The 22,442-nt window shown below is 38.6% G+C and overlaps 1 protein-coding gene across 1 annotated transcript in view; it reads right to left on the bottom strand.

The window, feature by feature from the left end:
• Window positions 1-4,668: 4,668 nt before the first annotated feature.
• Window positions 4,669-22,442, bottom strand: part of SAMD5 (sterile alpha motif domain containing 5) — a 62,984-nt gene continuing 45,210 nt past the window's right edge. The window contains exon 2 of the mRNA XM_038000690.2: window positions 4,669-10,288. Coding sequence (XP_037856618.2) covers window positions 10,226-10,288 — 63 coding nt within the window. The 3' untranslated portion in view covers window positions 4,669-10,225. The remainder of the gene's footprint in view (window positions 10,289-22,442) is intronic.

The following is a 22,442-nucleotide window of genomic DNA, read 5'->3' as shown; positions in this document are numbered from 1 at the left end:
GCCAACATTCTCCGGAGAATGCAACCCTCACCAGACAACCCAACCTGCTGGCATCTTGATCTAGGACTTCCCAGCCCCCAGAAGTGTGAGAAAATAAATCTTTACCCAGTCTCAGGCATTCTGTTATAGCAGCACCAATCAGACTAAGACACCACTTTCATCTGGTCTCCTCATCCCTCAAGCACCCCCTCTTTTATCGGAACTTTGTCAATCTTCTTCTTCTACTGTCCTGCTTCTTGATATGTGGTCCTTACATCTGATTCCGTATTAAGTTTAGTCCCCACAGAAGATAAATAAAGGTTAAGAGGACAGGCCTACCAAGTCACACTGCTGAGATTCCAATTCTAACTTCGTTGGTTACTGGCTGTGTGACGTTGGGTAAATTATGAAAAACCCATCTTTACCTCAGATTCCTCATCTGTAGAATGAGAATAATCTCATAGGGTTGTTGTAAAGATTAAATGGGATAATACATGGGGAGTGCTTTGAATTATCCTGGGCACATATTAAATTTTTTTTTTACTGTTGACAACCATATTTTTTGATGTTTTTGTTTTGTAATTGAGTAACGAATGTAACAATTTTTTTTTTTTTTTTTTTTTTGAGACAGAGTCTCACTCTATTGCCCAGGCTGGAGTGCGGTGGCGTGACTGCGGCTCACTACAAGCTCTGCCTCCCAGGTTCATGCCATTCTTCCACCTCAGCCTCCTGAGTAGCTAGGTGCCCGCTACCATGCCCTGCTAATTTTGTTTTTGTTTTCTCTAGTAGAGATGGGGTTTCACCATGTTGGCCAGGACGGTCTCGATCTCCTGACCTCGTGATTCACCCGCCTCAGCCTCCCAAAGTGCTGGGATTACACGTGTGAGCCACCGTGCCCGGCCATGAATGAAAGCTTTTATTCTATCATATATTGAAAACAATTTTTATTAATGAGTCACAAACTTCTTTTCTATTCCCACCCTCCACATTCTATTGACCAGCTGATATGTAGTAAGGACTTGTGTTCCTCCAATACAAAATCTTCTATCATTATCTTACATGTCATTTTGTTAAGTTTTCCCAGAAACCCTTTGATGGGGTATTAGTAACCTCACTTTTCAGATAACAGAACAGACTGGAAAGGATTTAGTAACTTACGTAAGGTCGCATAGTGATATAGTTTGGCTCTGTGTCCCCACCCAAATCACTTCTCGAATTATAATCCCCATAATTCCCATGTGTCAAGGAAGGGACCTCATGGGAGGTGGCCGGATCATGGAGGTGGTTTCCCCCATGCTGTTCTCATTATAGTGAGTTAGTTCTCATGAGATCTGATGATTTTATAAGCATCTGGCATTTGTTCTGCTTGCATTTCTCTCTCCTGCCACCATGTGAAGAGGTCCTTGCTTCCCCTTCACCTTCTGCCATGACTGTAAGTTTCCCGAGGCCTTCCAGCCATGCAGAACTGTGAGTCAATTAAACCTCTTTCGTTTACAAATTACCCAGTCTCGGGTAGTATCTTCATAGCTGTGTGAGAATGGACTAATACACACAGCCGGGTGTGAAGGCTGGGATTTGTATCCATGCCTTTGTGACTTCAAAGCTCTCATGTCCATTTTTGGCTCCCATGTAATCCATATATATCAGAGGAAGAAAAGGAAAACAAGACACATAATGACTGCAGAGTTGCAAGCTCATTCTTAAGGCAAGCAATTATAATTCTCAGCAGCTTTGTGGGGTTCAAAGTCAGGTCTGACTGATCCTGTACTGTTCTTAACTACTTCACTCTCTTTTGCCTTTATTTTGGTAGAGGGTAGAAGTACCCTTTAGGGAAGAAATAATTCTTTCCAGGGACAAAAGTATGGGTCACAAATTTATATCAAATATATCTAAAAGGAGATGTGTCAAAAATGTAATCTAAGAGGTAAATTAGGGTTTGTGCCGAACACATCAAAATGTCTTGGTATTTTGTCTAGCAGTATACCATATACTAACATGTATGTGATTAAGTACATTAACCATAGTTTGATTAGCTATAATTGTAGAAATCAATTGATTCTTACTAGTTTTAACTGCAGATATATATCCCTCTCATAATTCATAGTAGGACTATATGACCTAAAGAAAATCTTAATTCAAATAGTGCCTCATTGGGAGTCTGAGGTGGGAGGAGCCCTTGAGCCCAGAAGTTTGAGGTTTCAGTGAGCCACAATCACACCACTGCACTCTAGCCAGGGTGACAGGGTGAGACCCTGTTTTCCTGTGTCATTTTAGTATTTGTTGTGTGCTTTCACTAATTACAATGTTTAGTACATTTCTGCAACAGCAAACCTAATTAAGTTTATAAAATATTATTTTATGAATTTTATTTGCATTTATGGTTTTATAGAAAAGTAAACAGGAAAGTCAGAAAATCTGAATAATAACAAAATCACACCACAAAGTGAACTTCCAAAAAAGGGAAACTTGGTTTCCCAGGTATGGGGGAGAAAGCCACTATCCTTCCAACACAAAGCCAGTGTTCCTTCAGGTTCCCTGAAAATAGGAAATGCCCTGTCTAACCATCTCATATAACCTCAGCATTCAGTTTCCTTAGGCTTATGAGAAAGTTTACTTAGTCCTTCCTTCATTCTACAATATTACTGAGCACTGCACCATGCCAGATAATACACTAGGAATGAGGGAAGCACCAAGCGGGGAACAACCCCAGTGGGACAAACCAGATGTACTGGTGGCCTGGTGTAGGTCATCAAAAAAAAAAAAACAAAAACTTGAGGTTATTCACAGATCCCATCTGTGTCTCAAACCTTTCACAGGGTGTGTTTACCAATGCTGTCCACTGAGCACTTTTGCAGATGGGAGACTGAAGGTATAAAAGGAAGTGACTTAGACAGCTCCGCTCACCAGCAAAACCAAGAGACTGGATTTAAGAACTTCTGATTTACAGGCAAGGATTTTTTTTTTAATTAAACGTATATTCTTCACTCAAAATGGATATTTTTGTAAATGCTATTATGTAGATTAATTAACTTCCAAAATGAAGTTGAAGTTAAATTGATTGAGCTAAAGGGTTCTAAAACAATGTACACTGAATATACAGTGTTCACAATTGGTGCTCATTATTCAGTCAAGAAACAAATGAGATTCCACAGATATCCTGTTATTGGTACATGAATGTACTTCAAAGTAGACGAGTTAGTCAAAAAAGTGTCCATAATTACATGAATATACTCTGTCCTCAGGGTAACTCTGGGAGGTGGGCGGGGGGGGCGGGTGGAGTAAGTTTTTCATTTAAAATTATTCAAGATTCCTCTTTTAAATTAAAAAAAATCCTCAGTGGGACAGCAAATGGCCCAGAATGAAACTAGAAGATATTCATTATCTAGATTCAGATGAAAGATGTTTTAAAAGCTGCCTTATGTGATGTGATTTCATTAATGATATAAACCATCCTCTTCTTTGACAAACACTTATTTGTGAACTTTACTGCAGGCGTACATTTCCCTATTTTTAAAAAGTACTTTTTAGGGCTGCCCACCAGTGTCATGAGCTTTTCTAAATATGCTTATCAGATCAAGGAGGACTTGAAGCATAAGGTTTTAAGGCTGAAAGATCAGGTTTTCAAGCCACAATTCTGGCCCCTGCAGAGCCCTGGGGCAGCCTGGAGCTTTAGTTTATGAACAAAAGGGTTATGTCTATGCCTTAAAAACCAGGGATCTAAGTTCAAACTAAGTCCATTCTAGAAAAATGAGTCTTTTTGGAAGGAGCCACAGAACGCTTTAGGTATACTTCCCAGGATTTGACATCAGACAAAAGCCAGGATTCGAGGAGATGGAAGAATGCCAATCGTCTGCCACCAACCTGGGGTGTTAACACGGACAGGCCACAAATTCCTGGCACGTTAGTCTCTTAACTACACAATTTATCGATCAGACTAGGTTATCCCTAAGGTCCTTTTCATTTCTAAAATTCAAATTCGTACATATTCCTCCTAATATTTACCATACTTTTTTTTCTTTATATTTACTTTCTTCTCATCTTGCATCCAGTGGGAAAAACAATAAGCACCATCATGAAATCATTGCACATGATGACATTTCTATAAAACCCAAAACACTGTGATAAAAGAATGTCTGGGGACTGGTGACTGTGTTAAGCATGCACAGTAGTTAGTCCACTTGCCAAAGGTCCTGAAGCCAGAAAGTAGTAAGGCTGGGATTCAAATCCAGTACTCCGTGTCTAATGACCACTGAAATACTGCTTATCTGGAGTTGAATCACAACACATTCCAGGTGATGGAGATTCAGGGGCTGCGGGAACCACAGCAGAAACACAGGTACAGAAACTCCACACACGGCCCCTCTTACCACCCGACAGCCCCCACCATCCCATCTCCCACCGTGGTGAGCCGCCATGACTGGCACAGAATCACACAAGAGAAGCCTACAACATACTCCTGTGTAACAACCATACCAAAGAATCCCGGCTCTTAAAATGGATTTATTTCACTTTGGTGTGCAGTGTGGGAAGAGCCACTTTTTTCTCTCTTTCCAGTTAGAACTCTGATTTCCCATGCTGACCATAATGCTATAGCACCATAAACATTTACATATTGTCAATTTAAACAATGCACAAACTCCACCACATTCATCAAAATGTGGAAGATGACAAAAGAGGCCAAGGCGGAACCGCTGTGAAAGCCGTAACATTTATTGAAGAGCGGACATATGTTTGCAAATCACAGTGTGCATGGGCATACATTACATGGTTCATAATGTTGTTCCAATTAGGCTTTTCATAGTGCCTTCTCATAACATCCTTTTAAAAAATAATAATAACTGAAAGGAAAAAGAAAGTGTCAGTTGCAATTACATTTACAAAACCAAACTGCTGCTTTCAATTAGAGTGAATCTGTGCTTGGCTACTCAGATATACACGTGTAGATTTTCCAAGGCCCATGCACACACTTCTGTAGGGGCAGAAACTTTCTATGAACAATGGCTTTAACAACCCAAATAGTATCTCTAAACACTGACAAGATTGGGGAACAGGACAACAACTGCAATGAACAATACAATTTCTAACATTTGTCCCAGTCAACATACCACTTTGCCCTGGAGATATTTAACACAGCATTTCATTTTTGGAATGATAAGGGATAATTCATCTAATTAAGGGTATTATACAGAATATACCTATAAAAGACATTTCCCATCTTAAATAATATTTAGAAAGTAGCTTTATTGTAGATTTACTTCCTTTTGGTCCGGTGGAAGAAATTTTGGCAAAATTGTTAAAAAAAAAAAAAATACTGCTTAGCTCTTAAGATGGAATTTAGCCTCTCGTTTTCCTCTGTTAAAAGGTATCTCTCAACTGCAGTAATAAAAAATAACACTTAATTTCCAGGAATTTAAACAATTTTTAAAAATTATCTATTTGATAAGTAGAAAAGTTATGTTCTTCATTTTTTTTCTTTCTTTTTTTTTTTTTTTTAGACAGAGTCTCACTCTGTTGCTCAGGTTGGAGTGCAGTGGTGCGTTCTCAGCTCACTGCAACCTTCACCTCCTGGGTTCAAGCCATTCTCCTGCCTTAGTAGCTGGGATTACAGCGCACGCCACCACACCCAGCTAATTTTGTTGTATTTTTAGTAGACACAGGGTTTCACCATGTTGGCTAGGCTGGTCTCAAACTCCTGACCTCAAATGATCTGCCCACCCCGGCCTCCCAAAGTGCTGGGATTACAGGCGTGAGCCACCGTGCCCCACCATTTTTTTCTGAAGTACCTACCATTATTTTTTCCCTTTAAGCCTTTTATGGAAATATCTAAAATAGTAGTGATTAATGATCATGGACTAGAAAGTTATTTATCTCCTCAGAGATTAATAATGTAAAGCTGAAGATGATTTTTTAATCAAATAATCTGATAGTGTAAAATATCTGATGTAGAAATATGTATTTGATGACAACTGAGGGAGTTAATAAGAGTAAAATTAGAAAACTCTAAAAGAGAAAGCCTAATGGATTTGCTCTGCTCTGCACAATTTGTTTGATTTAATAAAGTATGTGTGCATCTATATGGCTTTACTCTAAGCACAAGATGCCAGTTGATATAAAAAATTCCTAACACTTTGTACTCGGTCTGAGAATTGGCAGTGTAGGGTCAGACTTTCACTTATTTCTCTTATTCATCCCTAGATGCAATATTCCACCCTTTATGCCTTATTTGCCTTGAAAATTCAGAACTCTTCTACCTGCCTGAACCTATTTTGATACCTAATTGAATATTACATATAAGAATCTATATAAAGCAAATGTTTTGTCCAAGCATTTTAATTATGTTAACTTGTTTTTTTGTTATTTTTCAACCCCCTGCGCAAGTGAGCTGTTAACAATACTCAGGCTCTTATAAAAGAAAAATTCAGACATGCTCATATCAATTTTCAAGCAGGTGCTTTCCAGTCCTTGGTATATCTGGTTTTTCTTTTCATAGAAAAGAGTTTGCCGATCCACCATCATCTGCTTTGTATCTTGGCTGGATTCTTCCCAGAAGATGCTATCAGGGAATAATAGCCCATTTGCACTCCTAATTTGTAAATCAGTCATAAAATCAGAGGAAAATATACATATGCCACTCACTCATTTGTACATCAAATTTGTCAATTTGAAGCTGCCATAAAAAGAAGAAAGCTAATGAAATACCTTCATATCGGTCTATGTGCCTATTTCCCCAGACTTGAAACTGCCGTCCTTTAAGAATTTGCTGTTTTGTTTTGTTTCGAGATGGGGTCTTGTTCTTTTGCCCAGGATGGAGTGTTATTGTTTCCTTAAATCAAATTCTTTTCATTCAATCAATAAACATTTACTGAACTGCTATGATGAGCCAGTACTGTAGCCGTTTTTATCCTTCCTTACAGAAATCAAAGGGGACTTATTCAGTGGGTTTCAGGCAATGATAAGGAAATGTCAATTTATGTCTGAGTTTTCTAGTCAGCTTTAAGGTAATCTCTTCTACATAAGAAGAAATAAGACAACTGAGAGTAAAGAAGGGAAGGGAGAGAGGCAGTCAGCACCTGCTACATGCCTAGCACTGAGCCAAGGACTGTATGTGAGTGTAAAACTCTTAAGCCTCTTAAGAACTATAGAGGTATTTATTTTTCCCATTTTACAGACAAGGGAAAAGAAGCTTTAATGAGTTTCATAACTGCTCAAGATGATTCCCCAAGCTACAGTATAGCTTACATCCTTAACAGATTCACCACAGGAAAATGCTACTGGAATAATTTTAGAATTTAAACTAAGACTTGAGTAACTCCAAAGTGCAGACTCAATGCTTACTGTTGTCATTGTTTATTGCATAACAACAAGATGCTATAAATACCTCTGAACTGAGAAACTGCTTGAATGCTCCAGGTTGAGAAACTACTATCCTTTGTTGCTATAAATTCAGTTTTTCCCACAATTACTGGTTCGGCTCCCACACGGGTAAGGAAAGAGCCCTTAACATTATGCCTTCGCTATGCCAAGAAATCTTCCATGTGAATAAAATCTTTTTTTACCTCCCTAAATTTTAAGATGAACTAAAGAAAATTTTGCTATGACCCTCCAAACTCCTCAATATTATCAAGTAAAAGTCTGTAATTAGTCTCTTTTAATGCTCTAGGAAATGCAAATCAAGACAATACTCTAGTTTTTGTAACATATTTATTCTTAGTCAATTGCTACTTCTTTTATATTCAAAAGTTAAATATATTATTGGTGTTTAGATAAAAACAAAAAAACACTGAAAAAAATACTCCTCCTAAGACTAATTGTCTCCAGATACAATTAATTCACTGTAAAAATAATTCCTTTCTCTTATATTCTACCTCTTACCTCATCTTGATTTTAATGCAAAGGAATTCATGGGCATCCTTCAATACTTCTTGCTTATTTGAAAGTTTTCTTCCTCTAGCTTTAACTAAGATGTCTTTTAAAAATCCACTGGCTTTTTTGCTGACGGTGACTCTTACTTTAAGTAGAGCATTGTTATTTTCAAATTCTAACAGCAGACACAGAAAGGTTTAAACTTGGCAAAATAATTGAAGTTAGATATTACTCAAATAGAAAATAAAACTTGAAATGACCAAGGAACCCTTTTTCCATTGCAGTAGATTGCCTCATAATGACCACAGTGAAAGTAATAGATTTTTCAAAACTTGCGTTCTTTCTAGCAAAGTTCAACAAGTGCATGCAAATGTACATCTGTGAAATAAATCGGCCACAGACGCAACACCTGGAAATGAGGTCAAACAGGAAGCCATTTGTTATCACAATAAATTATATCTGTAATTTATACAGACTCTCCTACCACTTAAAAGAATCTATCTTAGGAATTTTAAAGACCTTAGTTCATTTGAAAAAAAAAAAAAAAGATGAAAGGTTGACTGGAATAGTAACCCTTATGAAACTACAAGCTTTTGTATAGTTTAAGGACAACCTATACATGCTTTTAAAATTTAATTTCCTTACATTTGTATATAATAAGGAGACTGATTTTACTCATGCCTGAATTAACCTACAGAAATAGCTAAACTATTTAAACTTCAGATTTTTAAAGCAGTATTGTGTTAAAATTGCCCTTAGAAACCTAATATCCCTCTTAATTGCCTATCTATTCTTAGGAACCAAAATGGACCAGGAAAAAGTGAATGTAAGTTTCTTTTCCTTTGAGAGTTTCTTATTCTTCTTACCATGACAAGGCTGATAGGAACTTACATCTAGTACGTACTTCTAAGTAGTAGATTCTGTAATGCAGTACTACTTGGGAGCTCTCAAAAATTGACAGCCTCAGGAGCCTGTTGCATGTCAACATCTTTTGCCATGGCTTCTTTCAACTAAGTTTTTGGTCCCATCAACATGGTTGCATTTTCTAAGCAGAAAATAAAACTACCAGCATCCAGGCCGGGTGTGGTGGCTCATGCCTGTAATCCCAGCATTACTGGAGGCCAAGGTGGGTGGATCACTTGAGGCCAGGAGTTTGAGACCAGCCTGGCCAACATGGTGAAACCCTGTCTCCACTAAAAATACAAAAAAATTAGCTGAGTATGGTGGTACGTGCCTATAATCCCAGCTACCAAGAGGCTGAGGCAGGAGAATTCCTTAAATCTGGGGGGCAAAGGTTGCAGTGAGCCAAGATCGTGCCACTGCACTCCAGCCTGGGTGACAGAGCAACTCTGTCTCAAAAAAATAAAAAAATAAAACACAAAAAAAAACTACGAGCATCCAAACACAAGAACAATAAGAATTAGAAAAATTCTAGATTCATCTTAATTTCCTCCCCCCACCTCCATCTACTCTCTTTTTTGGCTGTAGTTCTACAGGGCTCCTCAGGCCACTGCCACTGCCCACCTCCTGGCCTCCACAGGCCTGAAGTCAGAAGCCTGAAGAGCAAGGTGGGATAAAGCACGCAGCTCAGAACGGGCTGTGGTCTGTGGCCCTGGCAGTCTCCACAGAGTGCAAGAAACTAGCTATGAAGTAAAATAGCTGGCTCTTGCTTGATACATGTCAGAGCAAGACACTTTTATTAGTCCTAATACTAAACCTCAGCCAGATTAAATTTAAAAAAAGAAGTTAGAAGAAATTGTCTTCCCTTGGTAATGTTCCTTAATTTATCAGCTTTATCATTGTACCAATATACAAAATAACTATATAAAAGCACCTTAAAATAAGAATTCCTTCACCAAACTATTCTACATAGAATTGTGTATCTTATCTTATGAAAACATCGTCCTATATGAAATGAAGTAGAATGTATGCTAGAATATAAAAATTAAAGCTACTGTTCTCAAATTAAAAGCAAAATTGGAAATAATATAATTACTACTTAATATCAGAAATCTATCTTTTATATTGTACTTAAAGTAAGTTATGACTCAAATGCCTTAGCCAACCTCATCTGTTTTCATTAAGAATGGAAGGGAGAATGCCAAGAAATGCATAGGACTGTATCTCATAATGGTATCTTCTTAAAAAAATGAACTCAGTACTTCTTTATGTGTGATAGTTCACTGCCTTATTTCTAGCTGCTATAAGCCAGTTACCCAGTTTACTAAGTTGATTATTCCAGAAATTGTCCAAGCAAAAAGTTAAGCTGATGAGTATTTCCAGGGTCATCATCCATTTCCCTTTTTGAAAGAAGGTTCTAAATATGCCCTTTTCCAGTCTTCAGGCACCTCATCAGTCCTCCACGAGGTCTCAAAAATGATATCTAGCGGTTCTGTGATGACTTCGGCCAATTCATTAAGTACTCTAGGATGCCAGCCATTGGGACCTGTGGATTTGAACATATCTGGGTTATTGAAGTTCTCCTTTACCCATTCTTCCCCTAGTCCATCATGGATTTCTGCTCCTATTTTTAAGTCATACTTATCTCCTTCTGCTTACCACATGGACTTTTGAAGAACAGCCCTAAGAGTTTTTGCTTGTTATCTATCAATTTTCTCTTTCAAGCTAATTAACAAAGAATGTATTTTATCCTTGTCAAGCCTATATTTTGTTTAAAAAGGTCTACTTTATTTTCCTTTTATGTTCCTTCTAAGAGGTGGAAACTTAAAAAAAAAAGGTTAGATAAAAATATACCTTATAATAATTCATCCTAAGTCACACTACTCAGTACTACACGTTAGCAACGTTAGTACCACAGCAACAGTCAATACACTGTGAGACATTCCAAAGGCAACCTATCTCATGCTGGAAGAGCACTTATCTATTCAGCTTGTAGCTGCAAGTGCTAATTCGAAATGCATCTTCCAAAGTAAAAATGATTCACAATCATATTTAATCATTGTCATCTGTATGTATAAACAGTAACTTTTTCACATAGGCATATAAAAACCATAGTTGTATGTGAGCTGGAAAGAGGTTAATTAAGTATTTCTTACAAAGCAGCAACCTAGTCGAATTCATTTGCTGTGTGGTCTTTGCCATCAAAGTTCTTGGGTTTATATTACACTAATTATCTCTAAGCTCTGATAGTTGTTGACAGTTTTAACCCCTTCATTGTCACAATTATCCCTCTGAAATTGAAAGGCAGCAGTAGATTACATTGTACTGCCCATCTGTCAGGGCTCTGCTGTGTGCCCACAATCCCTTGACAGATCTAGATGGACAAACAAGAGGAAGAAAAGGAAAGTTGGAAGGAGGAAGAAGGATGCCTGAGTCTTTCCTGGGAATTTTGTGCTGCTTAGATCCAACCACTTGCTTATTGAAATGGAAAACTATTGGAAAAGGTTAAATCAATTTTGTTCTCCTTTCTTTAGTTTTGTTTTTCTAGTCTCTATCTCTCCAACCTCTCCAAGCCTTGTAAGTGCCCAAAAAATAAAAATCATATTGCAGACATCATCAAGACTCTTTAAAAGAAGAATTCTGTACATTTCTCTAGGGTATAGCAATTTGTTGTAGCACCTGCCATTTTCACCCCTGCTCAAACAGCCACCTGCTGACGGCAATATGTTAGCTAATATGTCATCATTAATTAGTTTGGGTGGCACCATCAGGCAATCACATCTAAATAGATGGAAAGTATTACTATCCAGGCTCGCGAAGTTTCTTTCTCCAGAGAATCAAGCTATTTTGCTGTAATACTAAGTAATGATATGTTACTACTAATTAATATATTCAAATAGTCGCCAAAATAAACCCATACCCAGCCCAACACCTCTATTAAACATCAGCTCTTGTTATAAACTGCAAAAAAAGTAATCTTCAACCTATCTGAACAAAGCAAGTTGTTGGGCTTTTGTGGGGAGGGAGGAGTAGTGAGGGAAAATTCTGTAGAGAAGGGAAGTTACCTGAATATGAAGAAGGTAACACTTTGGTTTTTTTTTTTTTTTTTTTTGAGATGGAGTCTCGCTTTGTCACCCAGGCTGGAGTACAGTGGTGCGATCTCAGCTCACTGCAAGCTCCGCCTCCTGGGTTCATGCCATTCTCCTGCCTCAGCCTCCCAAGTAGCTGGGACTACAGGCGCCCGCCACCACACCTGGCTAATTTTTTGTATTTTTAGTAAAGATAGTGTTTCACCGTATTAGCCAGGATAGTCTCGATCTCCTGACCTTGTGATCCGCCCGCCTCGGCCTCCCAAAGTGCTGGGATTACAGGCGTGAGCCATTGTGCCTGGCCAACACTTTGGTTTTTAATGCTCTAATACATGAATACATAAAAAGGCGTTAACACCAAAAATTGCATTTCCTATAGAGTACAAGAAAACTAGCTATTTGTGTCAGAAAAAAATCCAGGAAAAGCCTTAGGTTACAGTGTTAGAGCACTCAGATGGCAGCAAGACTACTTCCAGGAAAAGAAAAGGCCACAGAGGGAGTCCGCTGTATCTTGAGGACATTCTCATTATAATGCAAGATTCCATGTCTGCCCCATGTTCAACAGACTTCTGCCTGAAGTCAGAGACATGATCCTGCCTACCTTCAAAGGTCACTTTGCTCTAGAAACATAGAAAAATAAAGAAAATGCCTTTGGACAGATTATCATCTAGCAAGCAAAGACACCCTGCCTATTAAACTCATCGAACGGTGTGAACCATGAAGTCATCTCACAAATCTACTGTCAAACTAACAGCCTCCAAAACCTCTCATGCCTTTGATTCCACAAAAACAAATCACATTCATTAGACAAGTCCAGCCTTGCAATCTGCTATTTTTCATTCTTTGGGGGAGAGGGTGGGGGGCAGATGAACAGGATTTCTGCAATGGGTCATGGAGAGTTTCAAGATGTGAGAGCAGTCACAGAGAACAATAATTAGTGGAGCACATGTTGCTTCACGACCATAGGACACGTCGGTGGTTTCCCTGTGCCGAATGCTCCTTCATTCTTTTCTGGCTAATCACATTGTGGCACTCCAGAGGCCGGTCTTGATAGATCTCACTCTTCGAGTGGAACAGAAATGAACAGTTTTAAAATTCTGACAAGCTTGAAGGAGGTAACTGCTGAAGATAACTCTTACAGACAAACATTCACAGAGTTGTTCCCATACGTATCACACATTTCTCATATTTCATTTTCCCCCTAAATTCCCTATGAAGAAAATAAAAGCTCTTTCTTCACTCCACCAAGAAAAATAATCTATTCACATGTGTTCACAGTCTTCTTTCTCGGTTATCATACTAGGTTGACTTAAAAATCACGAAAGGCATTGATCCCTTCTTACAATTCTTGAAAGCTGGCCAGGCACGGTGGCTCACACCTGTAATCCCAGCACTTTGGGAGGCCGAGGCGGGCAGATCACAAGGTAGGACAGGAGACTGAGACCATCCTGGCCAAAATGGCGAAACCCTGTCTCTACTAAAAATACAAAAATTAGCTGGGCATGGTGGCGTGTGCCTGTAGTCCCAGCTACTCAGGAAGCTGAGGCAGGAGAATCGCTTGAACCTGGGAGCCGGAGGTTGCAGTGAGCCGAGATCATGCCACTGTACTCCAGCCTGGCGACAAAGTAAGACTCCATCTCAAAAATAAATAAATAAATAAATAAATAAATAAATAAATTCATGAAAGCCAACCACTGCAGGAATAAATACCAAGTTATATTTTGGTGTCTTAACACCCCTAACGTTTTTCGTTTTTAAAGACAAGGTTTTGTTACTGTTGTTTTTTAAAGTGATTGCCAGAAGTTTCTTTGTAGTGTGCCAAATTATTATCTCCCTATTTCTAGGAGAACATTGCTAAAATGTTTACAGCACAGTTGGTCTATTCTCCCCCTTTGACTTTGAGATCACTCTCAATCAGGGAGTTTTTACATTCAAGCCACCCAAACCTAATTCTTGGGTTGTGACTTTCTCAGTTTCATTTTTTCTAGGCTTTTACAGGGTTTGAGGGGCCCTTCATTTCAGAGGCTAGGCAGTTCTCCTATGCCAAATCTCCTATCAGTGTTAGAATTCTAATCTGAGAAGCAGAGAGAGGCACTAAAAGTTATTCAATGAATAAAGAAACTATTATCCTATGGTTAAAAATTAAGATTTATGAGATTGCATTTTTTTCTCAGTTGATTACTCTGATTTTTAACTGACTTCAAGTCTGTTACTCTTTTTAGCTTGTGATTTTCCCCCTAATTAAAGGCAATCAGAGTGATATGCAGGCTAAACACCATTCAGAAGTCATTTCTCTATTGTGACATTATTCTAAAGGATGTAGCTCAATTGCAGCTGTAGAACCAGTTGACACACATTTTCCATATTTGGTTGCTGAAGAAATATAACCGGTGACTGTATATTAATAGTATGTGAAATTTGCATACAATTTGGGAGACAACTGTGTAACAAAAAAATTGATGATGGTAGGATTGCTGCTTTCCATCCTTCTGGGTAACACAGGGGCACTAAGCAGAGTCTTTGGGTGGTTGGTGACAAGACACAAGATTTTTTGACCTCATGACAGAACTCAACTTCAGTTTTCCAACATTCAGCTACGTCACACTGGCTATTACTATAGGACCAAGAAAGGTGGGAATTTGTGTGGAGAGAGGACAGTTAAATACAGACTCACTGTAACTGTAAATTTCTCCAAGGACAAAACCTCCACATTTCACATTTGTTCATATCTCCTATAGGAGCATTATATGTAATGTTAGCCACCACTACTGCTGATCAATTGAATCATCCCTACTATAATTTTCACAAAAATTTTTCACTAAACTAAATTCCTTTTAGAAAAGTTTAGTCTAGAAAGTCAGATAGTCTTTATTGCCTATACAATAAAGAAAACATGATCAACATATGTTCACTGAGCCCATATGTGTCTTAACGATCATCTTTCCTCTAAGCATCTCCTCTTCGGCTTCTACACTGGGGAAGGCTCAGGCGGGCTCCCGAACCCAGAGGACTGAAGGATGCAATGTTAGGTTATACAAATAGCTGGCCTACACATGAGTCCCAATATGCTCTTTTTCTGTTTAAATAGTCTTCTAGGGTACATTTTCTAAGATTCTACAGAAGAGAAAAATGTTTGGCGTACTCCAAAATGATCCACATTATGATCTACATGTATTTTCTTTCTTTTTTTTTTTTTTAATTTTAGAAGCAAATATCCAAATGCCATCCTAATTATAAACTCTTCTCACTGTCCTGTCTTCATCAGAGGTGTGTCCTTGGTAAGTGAAATAATTTTCTCTACTTCCCAGAGAAAAATTCAGGGCTTCTCGCTGCCTCTTCAGGGCCACACAAGTTCTAACCTTCATTCAGGACTTTTCTGCAGCTTCGACACAGGTTCTAACCTTCATTCAGGACTTTTCTGCAGCTTTCAGCAAATGGAAAGTATAGTAGAGAGGCTGGCTGGACATTTGCCTATGGCTTTTTCTTCAGGAAGAAACTATCAGAAACAAATTCAGAGTTTAAAAAACAAAAGCCTCTTTGTTTATGCTATCCTGGGGCATTAACCGATTTTATAATTTTTCCAACTGCATAGCTATGCAAATTCCCTACTTTCTTAAAAGTACTTTGCTGTACCCATCACTGACACTTCTGAGAATGCCAACTTCCCACACAAAAGAACAACCCACAGGGCTGTGGTCTGCAGGCGGCAGCTCCCAGAGACAGCTGCCTCTGAGGCTAGCGCCGCCTTACCGCCTGGAGTCAGGGACATGCCTTATCTCAGTCAGGAAGAAATGACTGGGACTCTAACTGTTGGGAATTTTGTACTGTACTTTCAACCATTGTTTAATAATTAACAGCTGATCACAACAAGAAGCGGGGGCAAGGTCACCACTCTTTCAAGAAGTTCAATAGAACGATTAAGGAGGTATTTGGTCGTTGGAAAGGACAGTGATTTTAAGAACAAAGAGGGAGCTTGGGCATATTTACACACGGAGCAGAAGGATTCCACGGAGACAGACTAAATGCAAAAAACAAAGGGATAATTATGAACCATAATTATCACTTGGGTCGGAGTAGATAAGGGGGGAGTTAGTCTTAAAGGGGAGAGGGGTAATTTCTCATCAAAATCAGAAGGAATGAAGACAGATGGGTCAGTGGGCCCACACATTTGGAGGTCAGTGGGAGAAGGAGGCGGGGCGGGAGTGTGCTGTGGACCACTTCTCAGTTCTGATGAGCCAAGGCTACCTGCAGAAGAGCCCATGAGAGGGGTAAGGGCAGAGTTTCTAGGAGGACGAGGGAGAGATTCGAAAATAGCCACCAAGAGAACTGTGACAGAGCTGAGGGCAGGTTTAGATTGGATTGACTGGAATCACAGTGATAGGTGCCTTTAGATTTTTCCTCTATCTTGTGATTCAGGTTCTCCAAATACCATCCAAAATGTGATCAAGACACAGGCCTTATAATTATGCAACACAAGCCCAGAACAGAAATAGCCATAAATACTGGAGTGTGCTGAACGCTAGTGTCTGGCCTCTACTGCAGTTCTTTAAAATATGGTGGGTCTTTGGATACAACACTTCTGTTGCCTGGCTCTCACCAGGCTCCTGGGCTGCTCACTTAAGGTTCTCATTCTCTCTCTCCTTCTGCCTCTCTCTCTCATCAACCTACTCCACAGGAAAATCATCTATTATTGTATACTAGTTGTCTTTGAAATCACCATTAACATTAATCTGCTAACTCATACTTCAGTTATCACCAATATAATTGCCATGACAGTGTGCTTATAGAACATACTATGATTATTATTACCTGCCTGTCCCAGCAATAGCAGCAAATGGCTGGTAACATTTACTGTGTGAACTCCCTCTGTGCCTATCTCCCAGGGACTGTGATGAGAATGTACACTTTTACATAATCACCTTTACTTCTTACCACATGCCAATGCGATGGTAAACCATAGATTCAACTTTATAAAGGAAGAATCTGAGGCTTTAAAGTGTAGACAACCTGCCAGGGTCAAACTGCTAATCAGTGGCAGGGTGGTTCTGTGCAACAGCAAAGCCCACTTTATTAAAACTACTTCTATGCTCTCCAACCATTTTTTATTGGGAAACTGTAATGGTTGAATAGCATCCCCTTGCCAAAATTCACATCCACCTGGAACCTCAGAATGTGACCTTATTTGGAAATAGAGTCTTTGCAGATGTTCTTAGTTAAGGATCTCGAGATGAAATCATCCTGGATTTAGGGTGGGCCCTGAATCCAATCCCTGGTGTTCTCATAAGGAAAGGAGAGGAGAGGACACAGGGACACACCAACAAGGGGCCAGGTGAAAGTGGAAGCTGAGTGGAGCGGTGCAGCCACGAGCCAAGGAATGCCAGAAGCCACCGGAAGCTGGAAAAGACAAGGAAAGTCTCCCCTAGAGGCTCTAGAGGCAGCATGGCCTTGCTGACACCTTGATTTCAGACTTCTGGCTGTGAGAAAACAAACTTCTGTTGTTTGTTGGTGTTATTTTGTTACAGAAGCCCTAGAAAACATGGGCTCCTTTGCAGGAAACACAGAATTTTAAATGCCATTAGAAATATTTTTTAATCCCTTAATTGCTTTTGGTGATAGATACAAAGGTGATTTTAGATAAAAGTTATTTTATTTTTATTCAGAATATAAAATATTATGCATGATGCTTATTTAGTTATATTTAATGTCATAATGAAAAAGTTTGATTTCTTCCTATTCAATAAATGATGCAAACTGTTTAAATTATGTATGAAAAATATGATTTGTTAAAATACATATAAAAACTATATGTTTATATGTTGACTCCATGTATATTAATATGCAGACTGAGATTTAACTATTGGTTACAGTATCAAAAATAGAAAATAGTCAACATACAGAACTACTATTTTTCTTTTGCTCAAAATATCCACGGGTTTATTTATTATTTACTTGAATATTTGTGACTTATTTTAAATTGCAAGACAAAAGAGAAGGTTTTAGTGGCCACTTCCAAGCATTGCTCTAAAAATAACATGCCATCGTTGTAGATATAATTTATTTCTGATAAATTAAAATTGAAAATAATTGCCAGTATTTTTGTTTTTCTATCAGTTATTGAAGAATGAGAGTTTAATGTGTGATATAAGCATACACATGCTGTACAAATGAAAGCTCTACAAAGTTTTCATTTTAAAGATAAAAATATTTAAGTAATTGTCTCTGTTTGTGACTTTAATAATGAAATAGTGACTTTAATAATGAAAAGTCACTATTCCCAACCTGGGAAACTTTTTGTAATTTCATGACAGCTCAGAAACCTCCATAACAATACTATGTTTCTCAGAAACTTGAGAAACACTGCAATGTTGTATCCCAGCCATTCTCTGGTTTTGGTTCTAAGAGTTATTTGAATTCTTAAAAATTACTGAAGATTCCAAAGAGCTTTTGTTTTATGGGTTATAACTATTGATATGTACTGTATTTTAAATTATAACTGTGAAATATTTAAAATATATATATTTAACTCATTTTAAAATCACACTAGTAAATGCATTACATGTGAACACAAATATTTTTATGAAAAATAAACATATATTCTCCCCAAAATTAAGAAGAATGGCATTGTTTTACTTTTGTGCATATCTCCAGATGTCTCTTTATATCTCTTTATGTTTGATCTGTAGCAATATGTTTTTAATTGAAGTATATGAAGCAAATCTGGCCTCACACAGACGTGGCACTGAAAAAGTAGGGAGTATCTGAACAGACTTTTCAGATAAATAATTGTAGATATTCATTTTAATACCATGGCAAAACTTGACAAGAGATGGTTTCTTAAAAGTCACTTGCCATGTGAAATTTGAAGCCATATCAGTCAACTTTTCTTACTGTTTAGTACATTAAAATCTTAGTCAATCTTCTACATTTAATTGACTTTTTCCATCATACATAATTTTTGGTATCATGTATTGGTCATTTGGGAAATATTCAGTTTCTGAATTATGCAGATCTTCCAAATGTCAACACATATCATTATTCAATATATTTTTAAAATCCCATGTGTTAATATCACCACCCGAGGTTGCCTAATCGAAAAAATCTTTAGGCAGTATGAAACTATCAAAGTCACTGGGACAAATGTAAGTTTTCTGAAATTCTTGTTCTCACTTGAACATTCACATTTTATCATTAACAACAAATACTGTCAATCATGTTTTTTGAAATATTAGGTTCACTTTAGTTATTTTTAAGAAATCTGCCAAATACCCAAGTCGAAATAAGCATGGCTTGTTTCTCAGCTGCTCTTTCAAGTGAAAATGGTGTTACATGGAAGAAGCAGTCAGTTGAGCCAGCAACTCAAACAAGAGTACAAGTTTGCAAGGGGACAAGATTTACATACATGTCCATTTGCAACAGAAGCACTGTATGAGTAGTTCTCATTTTGTCACACAGAATATTCAAAATCATGTACACAAAGGTTGAGATTTAATAAACATTAATTTCTACTGCTTCATCAAGGCCATTTTAAGGAACAATTGCTTCTTTTGGCAGGTGTATGTGGGTGTGCATATGGGTGAAGAATCCAGTAAGTACTAACACAGTTTGACACTAACATTTTTATCCGCTGTTGCTTTTGTGCTGCCAGTACAAATGCCCTCCCAGTGAAAAAGGCAAATAACATCACATTATAGTATTGTTATGAAATAATTATTACCTTGCAGATCCCCTGAAAGGGCCTTGGGGACAACACTTTGAGAACTATTGGTCTATACCACGTCTGGATACAAGAAGTCAAGGTAGGTATCACAAAATCAGCATCAAGTGTCAAACCAAGTCGTCAGTCTGAAATAGAATTCTGCCCATTCAAATGATAGCTCCATCCTAGCAATCACTACACATTCACCCTTCTGGCTCTCATCTGACTTAGCCCGTTCAGGAACTGGGAAGTCTGGAACCTTCCTGCCATTGAGGAAGTCTGGTGAGGGGGTTGCAAAGATGGCTGCTCTGCCTGGAAAAAAACATGGTTCTCTGAAGGACTGTGCTTGCCAGCCTTTCCAATAACAAGAGCTTTTGAAGCGACCCAGCAATTCTGAGTGCAGCCAGTCTGCCATATCAAAATAGCCTGTGGCCTACTGGCAACGAAGCTCAATTCCCCAAACACTGAAGCCTGGCCTCCACTGGCCATGACCTCACTTGATGAATCGGAAGGGGCAAGGAAGCAAGACAACAGCCGTCATCCTCTTTAGCAATTCTTTCCCAGGCACATTTGCATGTTGATATGGTTTGGCTGTGTCCCCACCCAAAACTTATCTTAAAGTCTAGTTCCCAAAATTCCCCGTGTGTCATGGGAGGGACTCGGCGGAAGGTAATTGAATCATGGAGGCGGTTACCCCCATACTGCTGTTCTCATGATAGTGAGTTCCTGCAAAATCTGAAGGTTTTATAAGGGGCTTTTCCCCCTTTTGCTCAGCACTTCTTACTGCCACCATGTGAAAAAGTACATGTTTGCTTTGCTTTCTGCCATAATTGTAAGTTTCCTGAGGCCTCCCCAGCCCTGAAGATCGGTGAGTCAATTAAAGCTCTTTCCCTTTTGAATCGCCCAGTCTTGAGCAGTTCTTTAAAGCAGTGTGAGAATGGACTAACACACATGTTTAGTGGCAGCCAGAATGAAGGAAGTCCAGGGTACCCGTGCTGTTTTCCATCCCATTACCTCATCTCCAATTTTGGCAGGGCTGAAAAAGAACACTTTCAGACTTCTCAGAAAAAAAAAAATGTTGTGATGTGGCTTTCAAGTTAGACCATTGCTAACTGCTTTAAAAGAACGGGCTTATAAAGTCATCTGAATAACACTCAAGATGTTGACCTTGTCCAAATGAACTTGGAAGAAACGTAAATGGGTGACCTAAAGCAGGAAAATATGTAAATAGGACTGAGTTCTATCATGCATTGGAGACCTTACCCATTCATGCTGGGTGTTATACAGTGACAATTCCTAGGAGAAGGTTTAACAGCAAAGCCCAGATAAAAGGACCTCTCAGCCAAACTTATGGCATGGTGTCCAGAGTGGGTCCAGAGTGGTTGTAGGTATGTGAGTCTGTATATGAAAAAGAGAAAGAAACAGAAAGAGAGAAAACAATTTGGAAGTTGGGGGTAGGGAGTGCAGAACACATGAGGCATACTGCTTCAAACCAAACCAGCCAGCCTCTAGGTTTTCCCCAGCAGTCATCCCATCCCTTCCTGCAGGACAGACATGAAGTTCCCTGGGGGAAGCAGGACAGGGCAAAGGATCTGCTCAGACTCTGGATTCAAAGTCCAGCTCTGCTATTTCCTGGATGGATGGCCTTGGACATATTACCCAACTTAACCACTATCTGCTTCAGTTCCGCATCTACAAAATGGGAACCACAGCAGTACCTACATTCCAGAGGGTTATCGTGAAGATTAAATGGGCTAATATCTGTAAGACTGTTTAGAACAGGATCTGGCACAGTGGAAGCCTATATACCTGTCTGGATGATTTTTCCAGTACCTGTCCTATATAAAGACATGGAATTACACATTAGTTCAATCACTGAGTGATGTAAACCCACCCCTAAGGGGGCATAGATACTTAGGCACATGTTTAGAACAAAAACATAATGGACGTTCAGCACCATTATTAAGTTAGTCATCCACAAATGTTATTAGAATAAATCGTGAATAATGTGTATGCTTTAAGCACTGTTTAGCCATTAACTTTAAAATTTTTCATTTAGCTTTGTGACGCATGCTGTATAGAACATAACTACCATAGTAGATCTCAGCTTGTTAAAGCATAAAGGCCTTTTTAATTGTTTTTAGAAACACAGACGGCCCCTCCGCACTCCCGCCCCACACAGGCATACGTATGCATGTGCACAAACACATACACAGAGTCACCTTACTGTTAGGCTTTTCTTATATTCCTGCTACCCTTTGATTGAGAAAAAGTATTGCTTTAAAAAGTGACCAAAAATGTAAGAATACCTTCAAATGTATTTATATAAAACACTATTTATGTAGATGTTCACTGACAATTGTTGGTGTCCAAATAGGTTCCAAGAGTTTTGTATTCATTCCTCAAGGGTCTGTGTTCTTTGGATTGGGAGCCACTTTCCCAGGGGAATGGTATCTTCTGAAGTGGAAATTGGGTTCTTAAAGAAAATTCAATTACATTAAAATAAAAATTCATTAACTGAGAAAAAGTTGAACCCCAGAATCCCAACTTCAAATATAATATGCTTGCAGTGGTTAATGTACAACAGGCAAGGGGTCTTTACAGTATTATTTCAAGAAGCAAAAGGCCAACATTTTATATGTCTTCTCTCAGAATAGCTGTATTTCCTCTCCACATAATCTCCCACAGTTAGCCTTAAAACATTTCATTGTTTCCTCCTTCAGGAATCTGACTCATTGCAGCAAAGACATTAAACAGCAAAGAACACAGATAATCCCTTGTAGTTTCTGCAGGAACCTCAATTCCAGAGACAAAATAGAAAGGACCCAAATTTCCTGGAACTAATACAGACCCATGGAGACATCCCTGAGCAAGAACATAGAAGCTCAATGGGTGGGATATTTTTCGGAAAATTT

The sequence above is a fragment of the Chlorocebus sabaeus genome, chromosome 13 (assembly GCF_047675955.1).
Source record: "Chlorocebus sabaeus isolate Y175 chromosome 13, mChlSab1.0.hap1, whole genome shotgun sequence".
NCBI classification, from domain to species: domain Eukaryota; kingdom Metazoa; phylum Chordata; class Mammalia; order Primates; family Cercopithecidae; genus Chlorocebus; species Chlorocebus sabaeus.
Note: the sequence above shows the minus strand (reverse complement) of the source record. Positions and strands in the feature narration are given on the sequence as shown.